Below are 25,217 nucleotides of genomic sequence, written 5' to 3' on the forward strand. Positions count from 1 at the left end.
AGACCAGGGAGAAGAGACGGTGAGAGAAGACTGGAGGAAGTTTAAAGAGTATCTATAGAAACACTACAAGATTAATGAATGTTAGAATAACATCAGATTGAATGTATAAGGTTATTGGTTTAAAAAATCTAAAGATTAGAAGACTCAATATTTTAAGTTATAAGTATTGAATAAGTTAAATTAAGATATTTAAATTAAGAAAAGAGTTTAAATACGACAGAGGGAAGGGATTTGTTGTTTAATTGTATGATTTGGAATACAGGGAAGGGAGATTTGGGGAAGTCAGAGAAACAAGTTAATGCAAGACTATTATGAAGATAAGATTGTTTTTATTTTTGTTGTTGTTGGTATTCTTTGTTTGTGTAACTGTGTATGTTTCTTTTGTGTTGTTTGTTGTGTTTGTTTTTCTTTCTTGTTTCTTATGTAAAATCGAATAAAATATTTTTTTTTTTTTAAAAAAAAAACCAGCATCTTTCCCCCCACATTAGCCAACCAGAAGTTCCTGAGAAGGCCACCAGAACAAGAGCACTTTCTACTATTGTTCTCTGTATTCAGAGGCGCACTGCCTCAGGTCCTGGAGGTAACTGGGAAATATTGGTGTAATAGTTTAGAACAGGACTTTTAACCAGTGGTGCTTCACAGTATATCAGGTGGTATAAGCAGTACTGCTTGAAAAGAACAAGAAGAAGAGGAGAAGAAGAAGAGTTTGGATTTGATATCCCGCTTTATCACTACCCGAAGGAGTCTCAAAGCGGCTAACATTCTCCTTTCCCTTCCTTCTCCACAACAAACACTCTGTAAGGTGAGTGGGGCTGAGAGACTTCAAAGAAGTGTGACTAGCCCAAGGTCACCCAGCAGCTGCATGTGGAGGAGCGGAGACGCGAACCCGGTTCCCCAGATCACGAGTCTACCGCTCTTAACCACTACACCACACTGTCTCTCAAGGTTAGAATGATGGACTAAGATTGGAGAAGGGCCATAGTCCAGGGGTAGAACACATGCTTTAAAAACAGAAGGTCCAAGGTTCAGTCCCTTGTGTCTCCAGATAGGACTGGGGAAATACTTCTTTCTGAATTCCAAGAGAGCCAGTGTCAGCCAGTGTAGACAACACTGAGCTAGCTGGACCCTATGTTCCCATGAGAGACCCAGATTCAAATCCTTGCTCAGCCAAGAATCTTCCCGGGTGACCTTGAGCAAATCAGTCTCTCATACACCACAGGGTTGTTGTGTGAATAACAAGGATAGGTATCGCCTTGAGCTTCTTGGAAGAAAGGCAGGACAAAAAAGTGTGTTTATCTATTTTTTAAAAAGGTTTGCGCACAAAGAAGTATTTCCTATTTTAATTAATATGTGTAAAATGATAAGGGACCAAAGCTATGCTGTGCCAAATCAAGAAAGTGGCTTGCAGGTGGGATATTTGAAATGTTTGTTCATACTGCGCCATCTTACTGGTTCCCTGTCTTTGGACATGGTATAGACTGGTACTTTTTTTTCCTCAGATGACTGGATAAAGGAGGATGTGACCAATACAAGAAAAATGGAAGAGATGTTGGAAATGTGTGGTTTATTAAACCTCACATGTTCTGAGTGAAGACTCTGGTTACAAATGCACTAGAACTTTAAAACACATTTCAACCCCCTCAAAGAATTCTGGGCACTGTAGTTGCCCCTCAGAGAGTTACAATTCCCAGCAATCCTTAACAGACTCTCTGAGGGGCAAACTACAGTGCCCAGAATTCTTTGAGGGGGGAAATGAGTTTTGAATGTGCTTCAGAGGTATAGAGTGGATGCAGTCTTTGTTAGGGGCAGGACACCTTGCCTGAATTGGATTATACCAGTACAGCAAAGCAGGCCTACAACCTACAGCCATTCATTATGGAGGCAGGAAAGAGCCTAGCTTAAGGCAGAACATGGAAGATGCCTCCTAATACAGACTCTCAGCTGAAACGTTCTTCAAAGAACCTCCCTCCTAGTGGTCAGAAAGGAAAGCGCCCTCAATGCTTTTGCTCACCAGATAGAGAGATTAGGGGGGAATGTAGTGAATTAGTCTCAGCGCCTTTTGAGTAAAGAGTCTTTGTCAGGGCCCTCATTTACTTACTTACTTACTTACTTACTTACTTATGCATAGTAAAGGTTTGGTCTAGGACAGAAAAGCAAAGCTTAAACTGTGGAAGGGAAGCCACATGGTGTACAGTGAACATGGCTGCATTTGCCTTGCTGACATCTGGACAGGGAGGCAAAATTGTAGCAGAGGCGGGAGGAGGGAGGGGTCCTCATTGCCTCAGTATTTATGCTCCACAAGGCTCTCCTATGATCACCACATACCCAAGCTCTCTCAGAGTCTTATTACATGTCAAAAAAGCAAAACTATAGGGGAACAGATATTCTGCCCAAAAAGCTCTTGGGGGAGGGGGCTAACCTTACATGCTAAAATAAAACGGCAACACATATATATACTTTAAACTATCCAAACGGTGCAAATGAACTACAGACAAATGTTAACAATTATACAATTACTGCCATGTTTCTCTACTGTAACCATTCATTTCAGTGAGAGAGTGAAGCATGGTCTCAAGTCACTTCCATTGAGATATACAGTACTTGAAAGGGATCTGCATGGATTGTGTCCAACATAAACAGGGCCCAATCCAGTTGGCCCCTTCTGCATAGTTGTTCCCATATGTGTAGCAATCCACTCACAGAAGAGCTACCTGTAGGGCAAGGGGTGGGTGGGTGGCATCCAACTCCTGAGCTGTGCGCAGGAGGAGGTGGCAGTGGCAGGTGGCTTGTGCTGGGTGGCTTGTGCTTCAAGTCTTTGATTGTACGCCCCTTGGCTATCCCTGCCCACTTCTTCTATTTTAGGAACTTTACGTCCCTAGATTAAAAGCAACAGAAATATAGAACCAATCCATTTCACACATAAATAAGTTTGCTGAATTCACACGTAATGCTGAACCATGGTTTAGCATTATGAGAATAAGATCGTGGAAGCTGAATACACACTCTGTCTATCTATCTATCTATCTATGTCCCAAAAAAAGACATTCCATTATACATCTCAGGGAGAAGAGAAATAATATTATGAAGTTATATTAGAAACTAAAAAATGACCTTCTGTTTTTTTATTTTCTAAGAAACAGAAAGAAAGCAAATTCTATCATTGCCTGGAAAGTAGTTTTTCCTAACAAAACATCTAAGCAGTCAACTGACAAAATCTTCCCAGCAAAGTCTGAAAATATACAGTGCAAAACTCTCTTTTTGCTTTGTAGACATTTCACATGATATGGCGCAGGGGTCACAGCTGAGCTAGAGGTGTATTTCTAACAGCAGCCATTTTATTCCTGTCCTGCACTGACACTGATCAGCTACCCCAGAACTGTATTCATGAAGCAGGACCCTGGATAGCATCTAGTTAGTTTCTTTCCTCTGATGGCCTGTCATTCTGTCAGTCCTGACCTTCAGGCTGTCCTGCACCATCTGAATCACATTCTCTCTGCACTTTCTCGCTGACTGCAAGCTACTGTTGTCTCACTGTCTGACCTTACACAAACACAATACAAACAGACAACCCACCTCAGCTCCATCACTGTCTATCGCTTACATGGGAGATTGATAGCCACACAGAATTCACTCTCTTCGACCTTCATTACTAGAGTGGCATATTCTGACTGACAGCCAACCTCATTTCTCAGAAAGCTAAACTGCCAGTTGTTGGTGGTGTGAGCTTTCTCCCCTTTATTTCTTTCAAAAATCGCCTTCAATAAGCAAATGGATTTACTCACAAGTCTAACATGAGGCATGTTAAACACATCTGCTCTTAGCCAGAGAAAACATGTTTTAAACATTGAAAAACAGAGAGAGCAGGATGGAGAGAAACATCTATAAAATAGTAATTAAGGCCACAGTTTTACACACTCTTACCTGGGATTAGTAAACCATACTGAACTCAATGTGGCTTACTTCTGAGTAGACATGCATAGGATTGCATGGTACAACAATAAAGGTTTGTGATTTTTCTCTGTCCAAAACTACAAGTGGAAATCAAGTGCCAATCTGGACTATCACTACCCTGTTTTGTCTTCTGCTAGAAAGGATATTCTGGCCCCACAGGGTTCAGTTATTTACTGATAGCAAATCTCTCTATAGTATTAGTATTACTGTAAGTAGAAGGGATAATAATGCTGCTCCTTTAAGAAAAGGTAGTGCCTTTCCCCTTTCCAGACCTCAAGGCAGGCTGGGAAATGAAGGCACAGTAATTTTCTAGTTTCTATTGGCTCTGCCCAGAGTGGGAAAAACCTCCTTCTTCTTTGCAACCTGGTTCAGTTTAGTTCTTGCAAGCCAAGGAAGAGGGGTAAACTCACTTGTTCTTACAGAACTCCATAGAGAACTTCCTAACCACATTCATTCAAAGCCAAAGAAAAACCTACTGGAATGTGAGTAAATATCTCCACATGTGCCTTGTGAACTTCAATAAAATGCATGTTTGAGAGCTTTGTGGAGTTTTGTTTATACTATCCTAATTGAGAGAAGTCTCAGGACGGAACAAAGGAAGAAGGAAGAAGCCATTGTGATGTATTTGCCTACTTTAGAATTTGTTTGAGTGATCCTTTAACTTGCAGTGCTAATAGACTGAACTACGTTTCAAAAATCACTTCAAGATCCTCAGATGGTACAACAGCTAACGCAGTGTCTTTGCACACAATTATTTACACACACACACACTCATTGTGGCTACAGGTTTCATCAACAGATGCAAAAGTTGCTTTTATCATCTGATTATACAGATTTCCAGTCATGCCTCTGTCAACCATAATCCACACAGCTCAGACTGAGCCTTAAGTGTGTAAGTAATCAGTACTCCAAAAGCTCTAAAAATTGAAAACCCACCTCCTGTATAACTTAGCATAGGTAACCCACTACCCCAAGTCTTGTGGAAATGTATGAACGCCTGAAAATTTCCTCAGACACTTTGGAAAACTTGCCTATTCTGAACCATGTTACTCATCTCTCCCCCCCCTCCCCCTTGGTCCTTACAAACAACAAAAAGGTGAAGAGCTGAGAACCTCCTACTCATGGGATAGCTCTGTTTCTGACTTCAAATCTAGGGATGTCCTTGAACTGGACTTGGAACAAGCTCTTTCTCGAGACCTCTGCATGGCCCCCTCAAGTTTATATGCTACAGCCTGTATCTTCCTTATTCACCATGTTTCTCATGCTGTAAAGCTGCCAATTAGCTACTGGGTTAGATTGGTACTGGTGTACAAAACCCTATAGAGCTTGGGACCAGGATACCAGAATAAAAGATTGTCTCACCCCTTAAAAACCCAACCAATCACTGTGTCCTACAGAAGTGGGCGCCATCATCAGGAGGCCCATTCTGTAGAATTGGGCCTTTAGTGTCGAAGTACCTGCCCTTTAGAACTGTCTCCTGTTACATAGGCATCATCTCTATTACCTTTTCAGCACCTACTGAAGACCTTCCTTTTTCAAGAAGACTTTTAAGTGGAGATTTCCATCCCAGTCTGTACCTGCACTGGATTTGAAGTTGTTTTTATGTGGGTGTTTTTACTGATTTTTTTTTTAATTGATGTGTGTTTATTGTTAACTGCTTTGAGATGTTTTATGGGAAGTGATACCGAAATGAATGGATGGATGGATGAGTGACTGAGTGAGAAACCCTGTGTTAGTGATTGCTTGTGTGCTCATGGAACAGCATTAATACATTTGTGGTTTTCTTTTCTTTTTCTTGCACATATTTCTTGAGGTCCAAGCCAGTGTGCTCAGTGGCCGATACAAAACTCTGCAGCACAACCTTGTAAAACTGCCATTTCTTACCTTTTGGGCTCTGGAGGTGGCTGGGGTTTGGAATCTTTCTTCTTTTTGGACTCCTTTTTGGAATCCTTTTTTGGCTCTACTTCAACGGCTGGGGGATTATTTGCCACTGGCATTATGGCACCAAGTATCTCCTCCATTTTTTGACTTTGGGACATGACAGGGATGGTTTTAAGTGAAAAGGTAAGGACAGCAGAAACGGAAAGAAAAGGAAAAGTAACAAAAGAAAGTGTAACAGAAGAAATGAAAGAAAACAAGCTAAAAGCAAATAATAGAAACAACAACAGTATACTAATAATAAATGCCAACAGCGAACAAAAGAAGCAAATGAAAGCCATAACCAAAAAGAAAATATGGAGAAGCAAACTCTGTTAGCCTGACAAGATGGATCAAATGAACTGTGACTTTAGTGGCAGCCTTATAATGTGAAATACCGGCAATGTGTATAATAATTCGTGATGATGTTTACCAGAGAGCTTACAAAAACACTTCATTATTTTATAACACTCTGCTATTCGGTAGCATATGCAGAGCAGAGTGTGATATCTCACTGTATAGAATGCAACTTCCAAAAACAAAACCATCAGTGCAACAATACTGTCGCTGTCTATAGAGAAAGGAAACTTATCTCAGCAACACTTTCAGGCGTAAAATCTACTGTTTAATCCTAAAAGGCTGGAGTGAGCTTGAAATGGCTGTGCAGCTATTGTGGCTGCCAAGTGGCAAAAGTGTTTTTGTGTTTTATTTTTAACTTTCCATAGATGTTCTGTCTGGTTCACTGTAGCAGGCTCAACTGACAGTCTGGCAAGGGAAGGTAACTGCGGACCTTATAGATTAGTAAAGCCCTGGTAGACTCTTATGTGTTCACCATTATATTGAGGGATATTCTTAGTTCTGTACTGCATGTTAGTGGAGCCAACAAGGCAGAAAGTAGTTAGCACCGGCCAATGGAAAGCCTTGCTTAAGTTTTACAAAGGACCTGGAAAAAGGGCATAAGGCTATTTATTACTGCTCCTTCCCCACTTCTATTTCTCCTTTCATGATGTTAAAAATACCTGGAGGAAAGAGTCTCAGTTATTTCATCTCTGCTCTCTCCCATCCAATACAGAGACTGCATGAAGATCCAAATGTATACATTTTTGTAAATAAACTCAAGTATATCTTGCAGCATATGATATATGATTTAAAAAAGAGCTGGGGAACCTGCAACCCAGCATATATTTGTTGGACTCCAACTCCCATCATCCTCAGCCAATAGCTGGGGATGATGGGAGCTGTAGTCCAGCAACAGCTGGAAGGCCACAAATGTTCCCCATTCCAGACTTTTGAAAAATTTTGACTTGAAACATGCTTCCCAAATAAAATAAGATATAATGATTATTTACTGTACAATCAAGTCATCAGAAGTTATCATCAAGTCGCAAAGTGGCCAACGCTACATTAAAAAAACAAAATCTGAATCTACATTTCAAAATATTCTTAACACATCGGTTTCGCATCTCAGTTACACAAGTTGAGTCTTAATAAGTACTTTATAGCAGAATGCAGAACTTTTGTTTGTTAGTATTTAGCTGTCTATTCTCATTCAGATGAAAATGAAACAGGGCAAATTCATCGTACCCAATGACAGATACATTCTGCAGCATCACACTACCCTACCTCCCCCCTCCCCCAAACTGCGTCAAGCTATTTTCTTAAGTGAACAAAAAGCAACAGTCAATGGTTTGGGTCTGTTTGCACTTGATTCTTTGCTGCCTTCCTTTTGCTAACAACAAGCAAGTCAATTCTCCTGCCCAATATGTTGTGCATCATACAATAAGAACACAGCCACATGGAAGGAGCCGTTATGCAATAGTAGCCAAATAAATCTGTACTGGAGACTTGCCCCTCCCTGATGGAGACAAGCATGTCCTCCACTTACCTGTTGCCATGGACATGCGATGCGCAAAAGGCAAAGCTGTAGTGAAGCAAGGTAGGGTCAATCATCGCTCCATTTTCTGCTCTCTCAAGCAAGTCGCTGAGGTAGCAGAGATGCCTGTGACAGCCTCTGACTCCGTTACGTGCGCAATACTCATCTAGCACAAATACCTGGCCGGGACTGAACCAGCCCTGTTTGGAAATAAGAGAGAATTTATTTCAAACGAAGGCATTAGATCTGGAAATGTGATGCATGGCAACAGTGACAACAACAAATAGAAACCTCTATAAAGAAAGTATTAGCAATGGAAATGAAAAGCATTTGCAAACACACGAAGCTTGCATTATTGTAAGTAAGTAAATACAAATCCAATAACCTTCAGAAGTTGGCTGCAGAAACTTAATATCACAATGACAGAGTGTACATCAGATTCACCAAATTTCAGAAAGAATAAGAATTTGCACAGCTTTTACTACTGATCACTTTGTTTATTACTTATTGGCTTGCTCAGCACATGAACACACCACAGCTGATAATCACCTTCTATTACTAGCATACAAACAAGTTTGTGGCTGATTGAAGCTATGAGTCAGGCACCTGCAAATTGAATGAATCACCCAGAAGTCACCCATTCAGAGGGACAATCCCCATTCTGATCGGCATTAATATAAAGCAGCCAGCAGGAGAGAAAACAACAGGAAGAATTAACAGCACAGTTTCAGAACGATACCAGAAGTCCTAGCATAATGTAAAGGCTTATCTAGTCCTGCAACTGGTATTCTGATAACAGAGGTAAGGCAGCCATCATGACTTTCATTAATTAGTGTGTTATGATACCCATTTCAAGAGGCACAGCTTCCTTCAAAGAATCCCGGGAGCTCTAGCTTGCTAAGGGTGCTGAGAGTTGTTTGGTGACCCCTTATTCCCCTCCCAGTTACAATTCCCATAGTTCCTTGCGAAGAGGGATTGATTGTTAAATCACGCTGGGAACTGTAATTCTGGATGGGGAATCAGGGGTCTCCCAACAACTCTCAGCACCCTTAACAAACTACAGCCCCCAGAATTCTTTGGGGAGGAAGCCACAACTGCTTAAAGTGGTATCAGAATGCTTTAAATGTATGGTGTGAAGGGAATTCTGCAGTCACCAAAGCCAGCCCTTTGAACCTATGCTTCATTCCGTGCAGGTGTGTGCACACAGAATTGGGACTGGATCTCCGGCTCCATCAGGGATCTCCATGTGCCCAAGGACCTGTTCCAACAAGGGCCTGTAGGCCTATGTGCATGGGCTCTGGTAGTGTGATTTGTACCCCTGTAAGAATGGAACGTAGGGCTCATGTGCACAGAATCTGTGCATCTCACAAGATACATGTCTAGACTTTGTATCTGGAACACATGGAGGTTAGGGTAGGGATAGCAGTTGTGATCCCAATTGTCACCTCCGTGCGCAAAAATGAAATGTTTGCAAAGAGCTAAGGCCCCTCTAGTAGAAGAGAGGAAGAAAATTCAACCAGATGCTATGGGCTAACTATGCCAGTGTGGTGTAGTGGTTAAGAGCAGTGGACTCGTAATCTGGTGAACCAGGTTCGCTTCCCCGCTCTTCCACATGCAGCTGCTGGGTGACCTTGGGCCAGTCACACTTCCTTGAAGTCTCTCAGCCCCACTCACCTCACAGAGAGTTTGTTGTGGGGGAGGAAGGGAAAGGAGATTGTTAGCCGCTTTGAGACTCCTTAAGGGGAGTGAAAGGCGGGATATCAAGTCCAAACTCTTCTTCTTCTATGCAAATATATGCTTACAACATATAAGCTTACAAATTACATACATAATTTTATTTGTATGGCACCTTCCACAGTTCAAACCATGCTCAAGGTGGCTTACAACATGAACAAATACATAACTACAACATCACAAAGGTAGTCATAAACAATAATTTTCTTTAAAAAATACACAACCAAACAGTACAACTTCCACATAAATCATAAGAAGATCTGAAATAAAGATAGAAAAAACCAACATTAACATTCCCTTCCAGCAAAACATGCCAGCCCAAGAATCTGTTCAGCAGCCTCAATTTTTGTAGCTGGAGTCAGTCAGGACTTTGCCTTCCCAGGCCAGCTGGAAAAACGGTCTGCAGGAAAGGGAGGAGGTCTTTTAGGACTCACAACCAAGGTGGTTTCTAAGGCTCAAGCTGTATAAGAGTTTTATAGGTCAATACTAAGATATTGGGATTGTGAATGGAATTTGATTAGAAGCCAGTCTATATTCAGGTGCAATGAAAGTAAAGCAAAATTATATTCCCGGCAGACCATCATGTTTGCCTCAAGTTGCTTTCTCAGAACAGTCTACAGGGCCACTGCTCACGATGAGAAGTGTTATAATAGTGAAGTTTCAAGGTTGCAGAGGCATGAATTAATAGGGAAGCAACTTTGTAAATCTATCCCAGCATGCTAGAGCACGATACCATCGTTTTACGGCGGGAGAACGTGCGTTACAGTGACAGCGATGATGGCTTCTCAGGTAGACTGTCTCTCACCTAATTTGAAATTCTGTTAAGTATGATAACAAAGGCATTTTTCAAAAACAAACCAAAAATCTTCAGTATCGATAGGGATGCTGAACAATTGATAAGATGTGCGTATATCGTGCTTCAAAACTGCAGAATCTTTCATCTTTTAATTGAAAAGTTCCTGCAGGGAGTAGATCAATGCCCTGCCCCTTCAGGCAACTTGTTTGCCACCCCATCTGCCACCCCAAATGCTACGTCTTTGAAATGACGCTGCTGTGAAAAGATTAAAATATATTTTCTACCACTCGGATGACACCAAATCTTTCCTGGATGCCAAAATAGCTACTGTTGAGGAGAGTTGAAGAAATATCAATTAAGAAAACTCCGTCGAAGGGATTTGCTTATCCTTGTTGGGCCAACTCCAGAACAGATTGAAAAAGGGATGAAAATAATGAGGGGCAGAATCAAAGGCATGGGGAGGGGAGCAGATACAGTTCCTTTCATTACTCCAGTCGCCAGAAAGCGCATGTGTGAAAACCAAGACGCTGATTGAGAATAACGCAGAAGGTGGCCTGTCACGAGAGTCCTCTGATGGCGGCTTCTTTCCTCTGTTCCCACTTCGAGAGAGCTACCGGGATTCTGCTTTTTAGTGGGGGTGCTGAGACTAAAATATTTCCCATACTTTGTGTCTGTCTGGGGTGCGTGGGGCAGGGCGAAGGGAAAGCAAAATAAAAGGCACGCTGCTGATTTCTAGTGGGATTTAGACTTCCAGGGGGGAAAGGGAAAGAACACCCAAATCTACAGTTGGGCAATAGGTTTAATATCACAACATGTCAGAAAACAATGTCAAGCTTTCGAGTTCTACAGAACTCTTCATTAGGCTACAGGATATGCAAAGCAGGGAGAGAGGCATGGGTGGCACAAGTTCCGATTTGGTCTCGTCTGAGAGAATTTCCCTCAAGCCACACCCACCTGCTCCTGTGCCACCAGGTGAGGGGCAGGTGGAGATGCGCTTGCCAGTGTACAATCAGAAGCCCTGGAGTGCATTCCTGATTGTGCATTGGCAAGGGAGGCTTGCTGAGCTGGTTACAGATCTAAATGGCTACAAGGCCATATAGGGGATTGCAGGGACGGGGTCAGTCAGCTTGGATAGCTCAGTGGGTTAGGGTGTGGTGCTGATAATGCCAGGGTTTGCAAGTTTGATCCCCATATAGGGCAGCTTCACATTCCTGCACTGCGTGTGTGTGTGTGGACTGGATGGTCCTGAGGTTCCCTTCCAACTCTACAGTTCTGTGATTGCTGGATAGGGTAACGTGTCATATTTGATATTTAGCTGCAGCTTCTAAGCAGCCCCTAAAAGAAAAGGGAAAAAAGGAACAGGGGGTGGTTTCAGGCAGGTTGATCGACCAGAACCACTTTGCAGGGCTACCTTTCATTTCGTGGTCTTGCATTTGTGAATCTATTTTGCTCCTTAGTTCGGTTTCCTCCTTGACTTTTTGTCCACAGGCTCCTTTTTCTGAGCTTGCCAGACATTGCCTAGAACACCTTCCCAGGTTGATCCTTGTCTTTGTGCTCTGTTTTTTCTAGTCCCAATTGCAGTTCATAATTTTGGGGGGTGGAATCATAACCCTAGATCTCCTGGGATGAGCGAGTTAGGATGTGGATGATCTCCAGCTCAGGCAGTTTGTCTCCAACCCTGGCTCAGCTGGAGATATGCTAGCTCAGCCAGTGCCCAATAAACCTTGAAAAATGGGTGTTCCAGAAGAGTGGTAGAGGAGGGACTGGATAGTGAGATTTATGCTGGATCTTGAACTCTGTTCGGCTCGGTCATGCTAGTGAATGCTACACCAGCAAAAAGGGTGGTGTAAATCAAACTCTGTTTTAAAGGCTTGTTTTTTGTTTGCCAGGCTTTGAACAAGTTTGGATCTGGCGTAGCTTTTGCTGGCTTATCATACTTGCAGTTCAGGGAAGTTTTTAATGTGTGTCATTTTAATGTATTTTTAATCTTTGTTGGAAGCCGCCCAGAGTGGCTGGGGAAACCCAGCCAGATGGGTGGGGTAGAAATAAATAAATAAATAATAATAATAATAATAATTAATAATAATAATAATAATAATAATAATAATAATAATAATAATAATAAAAATTATTATTATCATTATTACAGTTGCTTACTGCAATTTGCTTACTGGGGGAATCTTACCGTGTCACTGACACTTCCATGGGCTCTCTTATGGGATTTGCCATTTGAAACTGAACTATGCTTGCCATGGAAACTCTCCTAGAGTCGGTGTAACTTCAGCAGATGGCTGTTCTTCTCACTTCAGGTGTCCTTTGTTCCTTTATTCCATCTCCAGACCCAAATCAAGAAACTCACGCAGTACCTTCTAAACGCTCATTTTTTCGGCAGGGAACAAGGTGTCTGGAATACAACTGAGACTTAGCCTTTATGATCCTAGGGATCTATTTCCGTTTTGTTATAGCAATGTTGAAGTCCATTTTGCAACCAAATTTCTTGGATAAATGAAGGTTAAGGTGGTCATCTGTTGAGCATACCCCCCCCCCCATCTTCCCTGGGAATAAAAATGAAATTGTTTTAGAAAGGCCTGATGGTAATTTTCACCTTTGTGGGATTGCTATTTATGCTAAAATTATTCTTAAAAAAGAAGAAGAAGCCATGACACTTATTTTTGTCCATAGAACTTGTCCTCTGATAAACTTGGCTTCTTTCTGGTGACTTTCGGCTCCATTGTGGAATGATGCTCCTGCATTTTTCTTTTTTCATACAAGACTCAGCATGAAAGCAGTTCACCGCTTCGTGAATGAACACTGAACCACAGGAAAAAAGGTATAAAAGCGCTGGCAGAAGATAACAGGAAAACGGTAGATGGGCTATTTGTTGGGACCACGACTATGTAACCATCTGAAGAAAATACTTGCCATCCTACCAGATAACATTCTGCAATGCATTGGGAAGCTTGGGTCTAAAGTGGAGAACCTCATAAGGCACAGGTGCAAACTCCACCAATGATAACACCACTGCTATTCCCAGTTCAGGAACGGAGGAAAAGCCCAAAGCTGCAGATCTTATCAATGAAGCCCGTGAACAGGGTGACTTGCCTTTCATGAAAGGCTTCCCCTACTGTCAGGGACCATGCTGAGGAGGGCTGCACTGAGGAGGAATGGTAGGAGCCTCCCCCTCCCCCATCCTCTTGCATCTTCTCAGGATCAGGAGGACTGTATAGACTTGGAACAGTGGCTTGCAGAGGGGCATAGTTCAGAAGGCAGAAGCTGGGAAATACTGGATGGGGAACAGCTATAAGAAGAAACACTGGGAGAGAGAGGGTTAACAGATTCACAGTCTCTGGACAGTGTCCACACCCCCTTCTCCAAGGACACAGAGAGCTTAGAAAGTGTTAGAACAGAAAGCACAGAGGGTACAAGCTCAGATTACAAGATGTAGGAGTGACGTAGATTAATAGGGATGGGGGGTGACCCTTAACTGGGAGCGCTGCCATTTCTAGTAGACGTGTTCTTTGTTCTCTCACTGTGATTATTAAAGATTCTAACTGGTAAGACGTTCCTTTCATTTGATCTTTTGTTTACTGCCACGGGGGAGGAAGCCAATTCCCCGAAACCTGACAGCTATTGAGGAGGACAAAACAAAAAGGAAGAAAGATATGTGGTGATAGGCAATTTGGGATGTGGACTGATCCATACAGTCCTACTTTCTTTTTCTTTTCTTTTACCTCAGTGAGTGTATAGGGGATAGGGAGCATCAAGAGCGGTACGCAGAGGCCAGAGCAAGAACTGTTGTGAAGAGGGGTGCCTTGTTTGCCGACTTTGGGGACCTCTTTGGGGTAGCTCACCAAACCTCTGTAGCCTGGAACTGGGTGTGTGGATTGCAGCTGGGCACTGAATGAGACACAGCTGTGGGCAGCCTAAGGAAGTCCTATCTACCTTTGTGCCTACCCATCAAAAGCAAGCCTAGAGCAAGAGACTTGAATGGTGTCAGAAGGTTCCAGGAACCTTCTTTGCTGTGAAATTTATTCATTTTTTGGAGAGGAGGAGCTCTCAGTTTGTTTGGGTCTTGAGCGAGATCCAGGAGGTTGAAAGAGGAGGTATGTCAGAAGGAGAAGGGGTTGATATTAGTTCATTTATCAGTAAATGGCATTAATGGTTTCCTTTTGCATTTTTGTAGCATTCATTTTAGTTTACAAAATGGCCTAAAATAAATAGTTTTTACTTAGAATAATATTTAAAATGGGAAAGTAAAAATTAATAATACTAAAAATTCTGAATTAAACAACTGACAAAAAATTCCCAGGCACTACTATAAGAGTATTCATATAACACCCTGAGACTAGGTCTTCCGGCATTTCCCATTGAATATTTAGATTGCAGATGTTATTGATTTTCAAAAATACAGAATGTTTTGGAATCATCCAGTTTGACATTTCCAGAAACTCTGCAATCTCCCAATTCCACCATTTTTTTTGGGGGGGGGTGTGTGTTTCAAACTCTTAGAACGTTTGAATGCAAATTTTCATCTCAGATATAAAGGAGAAAGTATGCTTATCTCTGCAGCTTTTGGGTCCGTTTCAAGAGTAGTAGAACAAAGCACGTTAAGTCACCACATGTCAAATCCACAGAGCGGAAAGGCACCAATTGCAGTGTTAAAATACGGCAGTGAGTACCAGTGATGGACAGTAGAGGCATCTTCTAAAAGGCCATTTGCAGAGAGGGAGCCTATGGCTATGAAGACTGTGGCAGGCAGCTTCAGTAAATGGTGCCAACAACACCTCTGCTTCTTCCCCCAAATGCTTCTCCCTGCCAAGAAGTGTCGCCTCTGTCTTATCTGCGATGAGTCAATTTCTTTGTTTTCATACAAATCTCTGCCTCTGTGGGGAATCAAGCGAAGCTGTACAGCGGTGGCTCAAGAAAGAGCAAGGATGCTGTTTCTAGGGCATCTATCTGTCTATGAAACTGTCATAGAACGAACAAGAATTGCCATAAGAACAACTGTAGAGGCACATTTTACAACAGAGAGGGAGGGGTACTGTATTCATTCTAAACTCAGAGAGACATGGCCCTCTGGTACATTTGCTCGAGTTCCCTTGGGACGCCTCTGCATTGACTCATCTATGGCAGCGTTGAACTATGGGCTGATTCACACAGTTTCACTTACATGCGAGCAGATGTGTTCTCTCCTGAGCAGGGAAATTAGCGCTAAGTGGCATCCAATGTTGCCCTACCCAGAGTAGACCCACTGAAGTTAACAGGCATGACTAACATAGGTTCATTAATTTCAGTGGGTCCGTTCTGAGCAGATCTTACTTGGAGGGAACCCAAATTTCTTTCTGCACAGCCTTACATGTTATCTTCAGGACCAGGCTTCCAGTCATGGCAAGATCACCTGTGAACCAGTTGGTATTTACATCTTATTTGCAACTTGAAAAAAATCTTAGTGAGTCAAGCTGTGTGAAGCCCAGCAAATGGAGAACTTGGCTTGATACTGTTAGTATGGAATTGACACACACACAGAGTCTCTCTCTCTCTCATGTGCACACATGCACACACCTTTAAAAAATCCACATAAGTATAAATAAATGGGCTGCAAAGGCTTCACATATTGTGTTAAAGATTCCATGTTATTCCATATATTGTGTTTAAAACAGGAATGTTAGGCAGCTTTAGTTCGTCTCATTAACTTTAATGGTAAAATAGAAAACCTATATTTTATAAGGAAGCTCATATGCAGCCAAGACAAGGAATGCAGATGGGCATTATAGATAGTGGTTTCTCTGAGACATGTATGTTACAGGTGAATGAATCAGCATCTGCTGCCTCCCAAAGAAAAGCTACCCAGTACATTAGACACAAGGATACCATATTTTCGCTCTATAAGATGCACCAGACCATAAGACGCACCTAGTTTTTGGAAGAGGAAAACAAGAAAAAAAAAATTCTGAATCCCAGAAGCCAGGACAGCAAGCGGGATCGCTGCGCAGCGATCCCGTTTGCTGTTCTGGCTTATGATATAGTCATGCACAGCCTCTCCCGGGCAAGAGGAGCCTTCATTCCCTGCCCGGGAGAGGCAGCATGCGGCTAAGGCTCCCCCAAGAGTGCGCGGAGTGTGTGTGCGGCTCTTGGGGGCTTTTCCCCAAGGAGGGAGAAGGGCAGCCCTTCTCCGTCCTTGGGGAAAAGCCCCCAAGAGCTGCACACATGCTCCACACGGCTCTTTAAAGGGAGCGCTGAGCAGAACCTCCCGCCTGCATTCACTCCATAAGACGCACACACATTTCCCCATACTTTTTAGGAGAGGAAAAGTGTGTCTTATACAGTGAAAAATACGGTAAGTTTTTGTTTTAGGAGCCAGCAAAGGGGAATTCACTTGTCTCTAGCAGCAAACTCTCTCTCTCTCTGTCTTTCTCTCGGATCCATTCTATTCTCTTGGTTGGTATCTGGTTTTTTATCTTGGTAATATGGGACCTCATGGTGATTACATAATAGTAACAATGTACAGAGGGGCAGTGAGAATGGGCAAGACAGAGATAGGTTGTTACGCTTACTTTTTGTTTGCTGGTAAGTAGAATTGTAGCCTCAATATACCAGCACAACCACCAGTGCCAAGTTCAAAACAAGGGTTTTGATTTAAAACAACAACACAGAAAATAAATTCAAGTAAGCAATGCCCACCCACTTTAAACATTGTTCACAGAGCCAAACAGCTATTTAGAATAATGGAACTGTAGTCAGAAAGAAGCAAAGGCCTTCGCTGAGATTTGATAAATAAGATGTTAACCTGGTCACTCATGGTGAGTAGACATCACCTTGAGGTGATCAATGAAGAAAACTTTTTAAAGACAGCTGTTTCTTTCCTTATTGGCCACTGATGTACCGTAGTTCATTAATGTAGGTTTGTGCAGACAACTTTACTAGCAACCTTTGTGGACAGAGCTGCAAGTCTGCCTTTATGTTCTTCCCAAGCCTGAGGACAGCTCTGTTCATTCTCCCCACCCTTCAACTGTCCAATGCAGATCCAAGCATACCATAAACATGGCCAGATAATCATGTGCACAGCACAATAATGTTTGCAGAACATATCATGCAGCAATGAAAGGTGAAAACAAATTCAGTCTGATCTGGAGGGAAAACCTTTCATGACTCCAATAGGGTAATCATTCAGGCCCCCATTATGAGAAAAAAACATCCAAACCAATGCAAATTTTATTGAATTGTTATTCCAAATCTCCCAGGATCCTATAATAATGTATTTATTTCTTATACCTTGCACATCTGACTGGAAAAACAGCAGCAACACAACAGACCATATGACAGAAGGTTGTATATTTATCTCTTTGACATCTGACAGGAGGGTGTTCCATAGGGCAGGCACAACTACTGAGAAGGCCCTCTGCCTGGTTCCCTGTAACCTTACTTCTTGCAGTGAGGGAACCACCAGAAGGCCCTCGGCGCTGCATCTCAATGTCTGGGCTTAATGATGCGAGCAGAGATGCTCCTTCAGGTATACAGGGCCAAAGCTGTGTAGGGTTTTAACTACTATGTCTAGTAGTTGAAACAACAGACTAGCAGGTAAGTCTAGTCACAATTTGAATTTCTCAGCAGAGGAAAGCTATGTTGGAGGATTTAAATGGTTTCAAGACATAGCTACACAGGGTGGGTCCAAGGCTGCAAATAACTTTTATAAATTATGTTCAGTACAATCAAGGAGGTGTGCCAGAACCGTAATCTTGCCGTCATAGGAACAAGCGAACGATAATATATACTGTGAAAGTATATGCATTCCACACAAAAAAAGTGTAATGTTCTGAAAGTGTCTGACCCGACACAAAAGGCAAGTAAAAGCTAAAGTCCCAACTGCAGGATCAAACACAGCTTTGGGTATAGTCACATTCAATAAATAGCAATGTACATTAAAAATTATACAGGAATTTAACACACGTTAGTGATGGCCAAATTTATTTCCTGGTTCAATTCCACCGACTTTGGGATGTGGGTGGCGCTGTGGGTTAAACCACAGAGCCTAGGACGTGCCAATCAGAAGGTCGGCGGTTTGAATCCCCGCAACAGGGTGAGCTCCCGTTGCTCGGTACCTGCTTCTGCCAACCTAGCAGTTCGAAAGCACGTCAAAGTGCAAGTAGATAAATAGGTACCGCTCTGGCGGGAAGGTAAATGGTGTTACCTTGCGCTGCTCTGGTTCGCCAGAAGAGGCTTAGTCATACTGGCCACATGACCGGGAAGCTGTACGCCGGCTCCCTCGGCCAATAAAGCGACATGAGCGCTGCAACCCCAGAGTCGGTCACGACTGGACCTAATGGTCAGGGGTCCCTTTACCTTTTAATGATGGCCAAATTTATTTCCTGGTTCAATTCCACCGACTTTGCTGGTTAGGATATGACATGAAGCAATGATGGATACTTAAATATGAGTGTCAGTTCTGTTTCTTAGCATTTACATGTCAATATTTTATTAAAAAGGAAACATGAAACCCTATGCTGTGCAGAAAGGCTAGCAAAGACAGTAGGTTCAACAGAGGTTGTTTTCGAAACATAAGACGTTTGGCGGCCAGTTTCGGACCTGGAGTAAGCAGGCACGGCTTCCACTACTTGCAGTGGCACGGCACACACTTTCCCCAAATCAGACTTTGGAGCCCAGTACTGATATTATATAGACCAAAGAATATACTTGCCAGACAAGAATAGGAATCATTAAGTCTGTGGTCCAAAGTGAGGCGCTGAAGCATCTCAAAGAGTGCAGCGTGGTCAAAGTTACAGGGATTGGAAGAGATAAATTCATCCATGCCATGCTTTTGAGCTCTATCTGCATCTGTTCATTTATACATATAGAGAAAGAAACAATTTAGAGAAACATTGCATTGCATAAGATGCATCAAATGCTATTAAATGAAGCACGAGAACTACTTTGCTCCCTAGCATTCGGCTGAATTCCAGGCTCACAAGCCTCTACCAAATAGTCTTCAGCTTCCATTGTCAACTTGCAACACTTATTTATTGCCTTGAGGCCAAAGGTACTAGAATCAGCATCTACCCCACCTGAGCGCATTTCTTCTGCACTTAACAAGAGAACTTTTCCCTCATGAAAGCAAACAAACCTCCAAAACAACTCATCCCAAAAAGCAAACTAGAAGGATGGTAGCAAACAGCCAGTTCCTATTTATGTATTTCTAAATAATTGTAATAGATTCTGCCATTCTAAGGAAATGTGGTTCATTATGTTTTCTTAATTTTACTATATTTGGCTAAGCATAAGCCCTTTTAGACTTTTTGGGACTAGAATCTTATCCATCATGGTTTGTTTGTTTGTTTTTTTACTCAACCTGCAGACATAAACAAAGGGGGTGGGTTTTTTTTTTGCTATTTTACTTTTTTTACAGCAGATTTAAAATCTTTTCTGGAAGAAACAACATAAAAGATGCTCCTCTAAACATCATAGACAAGTTAAGTGGAGGTGCAATTTCTATTTCAGTGACAGAGCAGTCTGATTATTATTATTTGGACCATATTAAAAATTGATTTAGATAATTACTGTGCAATCCTATATACATTTCAACCCAGAAGTATGTTTTATAGATTTTAGTGGGACTAACCGCCAGGTAAGGGCACATAGGATTGCAAACTAAGCATTGTATCGGGGTTCAACTTCTGTTCTACTTTGTGGGGCACAGGAGAAATGCAAGATGCTGCCTTAGCCTATTAATAATAATAATTATAATAATAATTTTTTAATTGTACCCCGCCCTCCCCGGCCATAGCTGGGCTCAAAGCGGCTAACATTATATAAATAATACACGTTTAACTCTGATAATATACCCACTTGGTTCGTTTCATTTTAAGCTGATGTCTTTTGGTACAAGTTTACAGAGACTACACCTATTACCCACATTAATTCATTCATTCATTAATTAAAATCATACCTAGATAGCAGGAAGTATTTTGTAGACAGGGGGATGTCTACAAAAGACACTGTTTCCAGTCCTAACGCAGATGTGTTTTGTTCAGGAGCAACAGAATTAAAATAGCCCCTTTCCCTTAAATTCTTTTTCTCCATTGACTCAGTTTTCTGCTAAGTGAGGCCTTGCACAAATCCTCAACAAATAATGCAGGAAATCGGGATTTAAATCCCCACCTTGTTTACAGCTTCCTACTAAGGTCTTAAGAGAATTAGCAAAGCTGAAGGGCACAATAGCACACTTAAAATGAAGACCTAGAGTTTCTTTGGGATGATTCTCACTTCAAAAGCACAACAAGGTTTTCTTTTTTCTTTTTAAAGGCCTGTGTTTCAAAAACAGCGAGTGGAGCTGTGCTTATATAGAAACAAAGGAGATTTCTGCGAAAGGTTTCTGAAGTGGGGAGCACTGCACAAATTGCTTTGAGAACGCCTGGCTCCTATATTAAGGAATTAGTGCAGCCTTTTTTAATAAAAAGAAAACAAGAGAAGGGAGGGGACGAACCTTTTATAGTATATTATCTACATAGAAGATTTTGGTTTTCTAAAAGGCTACACGAGCAAACTATAAAACCTGCAGCATCTCCATTAAGTGCAACGAGGTGTTAGTTCAGCAAATAATGTATGTGTCTCTTTGATTCTGTATGTTGAACTAAAAATGGCAGCCTAACCTTTCCCTGTACATGCTGAATTGGAATAAAGCCTCACTGAATTCTGAGGGGCTTAACTGCAGCCCACTGAAAGGATAGGATTCCAGAGTATGGTTTTATGTTTTTTGTTCGGTATGAACATATTTTATTCAATTACTGGTTATCTTCTAATTTATCTTTTATCAAATTAATTTCTAGCTGCACATCTACAGGGCAGCGTTAAATATAGTTTTATCTGGTTGGCTGATGCTACATGATTAGCCCTGTATGTTTCTCAGTTCAGTGGCAAGGAATGTGCGAATTAAGTCAAACACCTTGGCTGTAAGCCGTAATGCCGGCTCTACCATTAGGCAGAGTAAGGCAGCTGCAGGCTACAGCAGAGAATGTCATCCCATCATCAATACTGATGATTGTGCATTGTTAAGTTACAATGGACCAGGCTGCAAGTTTACTTTCCCTTCAGGCTTAAGACCTTCAGCCAAGTCCAGTGTAACCTTGGGTTTCAAACTGCAGCACACTATGAGCAACCAATCAGATGCTGTCTATCTCTTTTGACAGACGATGCCCATCCCCTCTGGGCCAAGATCAATTTGATGAATACAAATACACCAGCAAAAGGCTTCCCCACCCCTGCCATTTTCAAGTTTTACAGCAGCCAGAATAATAAACACATAATAAATGAGAAGCTTCACAGTTTTAACAGGCTGGATGAAGCTTTTTAAAATTATTTTAAATAGTCAAGGCTGTAGTGTTCAAATTTCCCCGAGTAGACTGCAAGCTGACAAATTGGCTGGAGGCCTTCATTTGCCAGTTCTGCTCAGATATTTCATGACTTTTCCAATTATGAGCCATGGTGCCTTGTCAATCCCGATGCTTTAATAAGCGAGCCAGAGTAAACTGGCTACGAGTTGAAAGCGCCCCTCATCCTCTAGATAGGGTAGAATTCTGACCTCACAGGAATTCAGTGTCATGCTCAGCCTCTTTTAATAGTTATTAAAAATTAAGTGAACTATCCTACATGATTTCTTTTAATTAAAAAAACAGAAGCTTACATCAGAGTCTTTATCACTAGACATGGCCTGATATAGTAGTTTGGCTCTGAGTATAGGTGGGAAACATGTTTACTTCTCTCTCTCTCTCTTTTTGTAGTAGAAACTGGTCTTCAGAATACATGTCATGCGCACAGGTGCTTTTGCAAAGATAAAGCATTGCAGCTGTGCATGGCTGTGGCTGCCAATGACTTCCCCTGCATCCTACCTGCTAACACCAGGAATAGGAATCAGCTGGGACAAAGTTCATTGCTGAGTCATCACTGACCCAGCTTCCCATAAGAACAGCAGATAGGCTGCAGGCAACCAGACTGACATACCAGCTTTTGAGAGTAGGAATCTGTCTGCCTGCCTCCATCATTTCCCTGCTTCCCTGAGCTTCCTACTAGGTGTCTTGGCCTTGCTTTCGTGCCCTGAAATGGTAGCATCCTGTCCTATATTGCCTCGACTCTAGACCTGACTCAATTTGGGCCACGATTGTGGTCCATGGTCTTTTGTAGTAGACAAACTAGGGAGCATGTGGCAAAACTCTTTCTGCAATGCACCGCATCAGCCTGTAGATGGGAAGAACAGGATGACTGATGGCTGCCCCATATTTAAAAATGACTCCCTGTACATTGAAAACTTCTCATTTTCCCAGACACCATCATTTTTCTGTTTAAGTAGGAGTGCTCTTCCCTCCGTTGAGAGCACTGATAAATGCTGCCCCCACCTTCAGTACTGAGCAATGCATTCCAGGGACAGCCTTTCTCTAGCCAGGTGCTTTTGGCCTAAACCAGACCTGCTTCTATCATGCTCACTGTGCTGCCCTCCCCACCAGCTTGGCTGCAAAATATCAGGCCCTGGAATCATTTCCCAGAAGCTTACTGCTCATGCTCCTTTCACCCCGGGGCAGTGATGTCCTTCCAATATGTGTTGGAGCCATTCTATGTGGATATCCAGCCTGATATGATGATTACTATGAGGTGACAATTTCACAATGGGATGGGGTTAACAGTTCTGCGAATACGGCCTGTGTACACTGCATGGAGTAATGGTGGTATGGAATTTATTAGAGGTTTAACAACTTGCCAAGCAATCTTCTACCTAGCTTCCAAGCTTTAGTAGCCTCCGTATCAAGCTCCCACACGAACGTGTGAATGTACCCAGCCCTCATTATGCTGGTGGCTGGGTTAGGCTCATGCGGAGGTGCAGTTAGGGGAACCAATGCCTCCACATGGGGGCTGCACACAACCGCTGATCATGGATACCACGTTTTCGAGCTGCTGCAGTCATGCACATCCCAGCGGCCATGTACATACAGCATCCACGCAGAAGCTATTGTTCCCACAGAGGCGGGGCGGAGGAAGGGTGTGTGTGGTGGGGGCGGTCTGCCATGGGTGTCGCCACTGAGGGGGGTGACAAAATGCTGGGCGGCACTCACCACGGGGCCTGCAGTGCGCCCAACCCACACGTCTTTCCTGGGAGACACGTGGTGGCTTATGTGCGCAGGCTCCGCGCTGCCCCAAAAAGTCTGCCCGCTGCCTCCCCCTCAGCTATAAGGCAGACTGAGTGGGAGGAGGCATGCAGGAGGCCTTGCGGAGCATCCTGCCCCGGCTGGCCCCGCCCTGTGGGTGGCTGGTCCCGCCCCTGGGCGCAGGGCGTGCACGCCGCCCCAGGCTCCCGATCGGCTTGCATCTCTGTGTAAAGTTAGTCATGTGAAGTCAGTTCTGTGAAAGCCGCTGCTTAGAAATGGCAGTGTGAAAAGAGGTGCTGCTGAAGTTTGCAGTCATGATGGAAAGCCAGAATGAGCAAGAGCTACATAGGGGTGGGTGTACTGAGCTCCTTTGCAGCCACTTCATTCCTCTCTTTGTGTGAGCAACCGGACGAGCACTTAAACATAGCCTTCTGTTAGGTGCAAACCTAAGCATGCCTTCATATTCTGGCCTGTCGGGAGGCCAACGGCCATAGTTTCTGGGTTTGCATATGAAAGGGAGCAATGATAAAGAGCTGTGCCCTGACTTGTTCAGCTACTCCTGTGAAGGGGAGGTGCAAAGTAGTTGCAAAGTTCTCTAGGTGGGTTCCTCAGACAGAATACAATCCAGATACAGATACTGAAATTGACGATTGCACAGGCCTTACAGAGCAATTTGATAGTGTTCACTGATCATTAGCTACAGGTTAAGACTGAAGAACGGAAGATGTTCAATATTGCCCTCTTAGATCTGGATACTTAAAAATAAAACATGGCTCAAGTTGGAGATGGGTTTGGAAAGCGATTATGCTGCAGATTAGGCACCCAGACACAACTTTAAATGTTATGCTTTCTAATTGCATTGTAGCTCTTTGGAATACCTAGAATCTATGTTGGAGGATAAAATATTAATTAACATCCTACGTTGGCAATGCTGTTTTTCCCTCCTTCATCAAAATGATAAAATAAATGCACCAGCAAGCTGTTTTAGGGTTTTTGATTGGCTTCCATTTTTAGCAAGTGTTGATTTGGCTGGGGCAGAAATATAGACTTGCACTAAAACATTTCTCTTTCTAGGAAAAGCAAAGCATGATATCTAAACCTACTGTCCTTTGTTACCTTCCCTCCTGCTCCACTTTAAATTACATATGGGTCTAATGGTTTCAATGCAATCCCTGCCAGCTATATTGAAATATAAATATTCTTTACAGTTTGAAAAAAGATTTTAACCAATTATCAGGATTAGGTGGGTTTTATGCCATTCCTTCAATATTACAGATGGTTGTTAGAGATCTTAAATGAATCACTGGTTAGCAATAAACTATTTTGGTTCTTCTGAAACCCTGATCTTCTTGTCAACAACAGCAATGACAATGTAAACTTCCACAGCAATGTACTTTTGGAAGTCTTTATGTTAAAGGATTTGGCACATTTAGGATTCTTTGGCTTGGACCTCTGCTCATGGGAGGCGAAAGCCATGTTAATGGATTCCCCCTTCCCTGAGAAACTGCTCTGCTGAGTTGTAGTAGGGAGGATGTAGGGCAGGCATGGCCAAACTTTGCCCTCCAGATGTTTTGGGACTACAGTTCCCATCATCCCTGGCCACTGGTCCTGTTAGCTAGGGATGATGGGAGTTGTAGTCCCAAACCTTCTGGAGGGCCAAGTTTGGCCATGCCTGATGTAGGGGGAGATGGACTTGCCAAGAATTGCCTCTCCCTCTTCTTGCCAGCAGAGCCTGTGTGCTGCATCTTGACCCTTTCCATTTGCAGAAAGAATCCAATACATTCAACACAGTCCTGAAGGCCAAGGAAATGTTTTGTTT

The 25,217-nt window shown here is 42.6% G+C and overlaps 1 protein-coding gene across 13 annotated transcripts in view; it reads right to left on the reverse strand.

Moving 5' to 3' along the window:
- Window positions 1–25,217, reverse strand: part of CADPS (calcium dependent secretion activator) — a 342,990-nt gene that overhangs the window by 122,396 nt on the left and 195,377 nt on the right. For all 13 annotated transcript variants that reach the window (XM_083424654.1, XM_083424653.1, XM_083424660.1 and 10 more), the window contains exons 12-13: window positions 18,967–19,103; window positions 7,754–7,941 (exon numbers count right to left, since the gene is read on the reverse strand). In XM_083424654.1, the coding sequence (XP_083280780.1) occupies window positions 7,754–7,941; window positions 18,967–19,103 (325 nt within the window). The remainder of the gene's footprint in view (window positions 1–7,753; window positions 7,942–18,966; window positions 19,104–25,217) is intronic.

This window comes from Podarcis tiliguerta, assembly GCF_965153285.1.
Source record: "Podarcis tiliguerta genome assembly, chromosome: 2".
Lineage (NCBI taxonomy): Eukaryota > Metazoa > Chordata > Lepidosauria > Squamata > Lacertidae > Podarcis > Podarcis tiliguerta.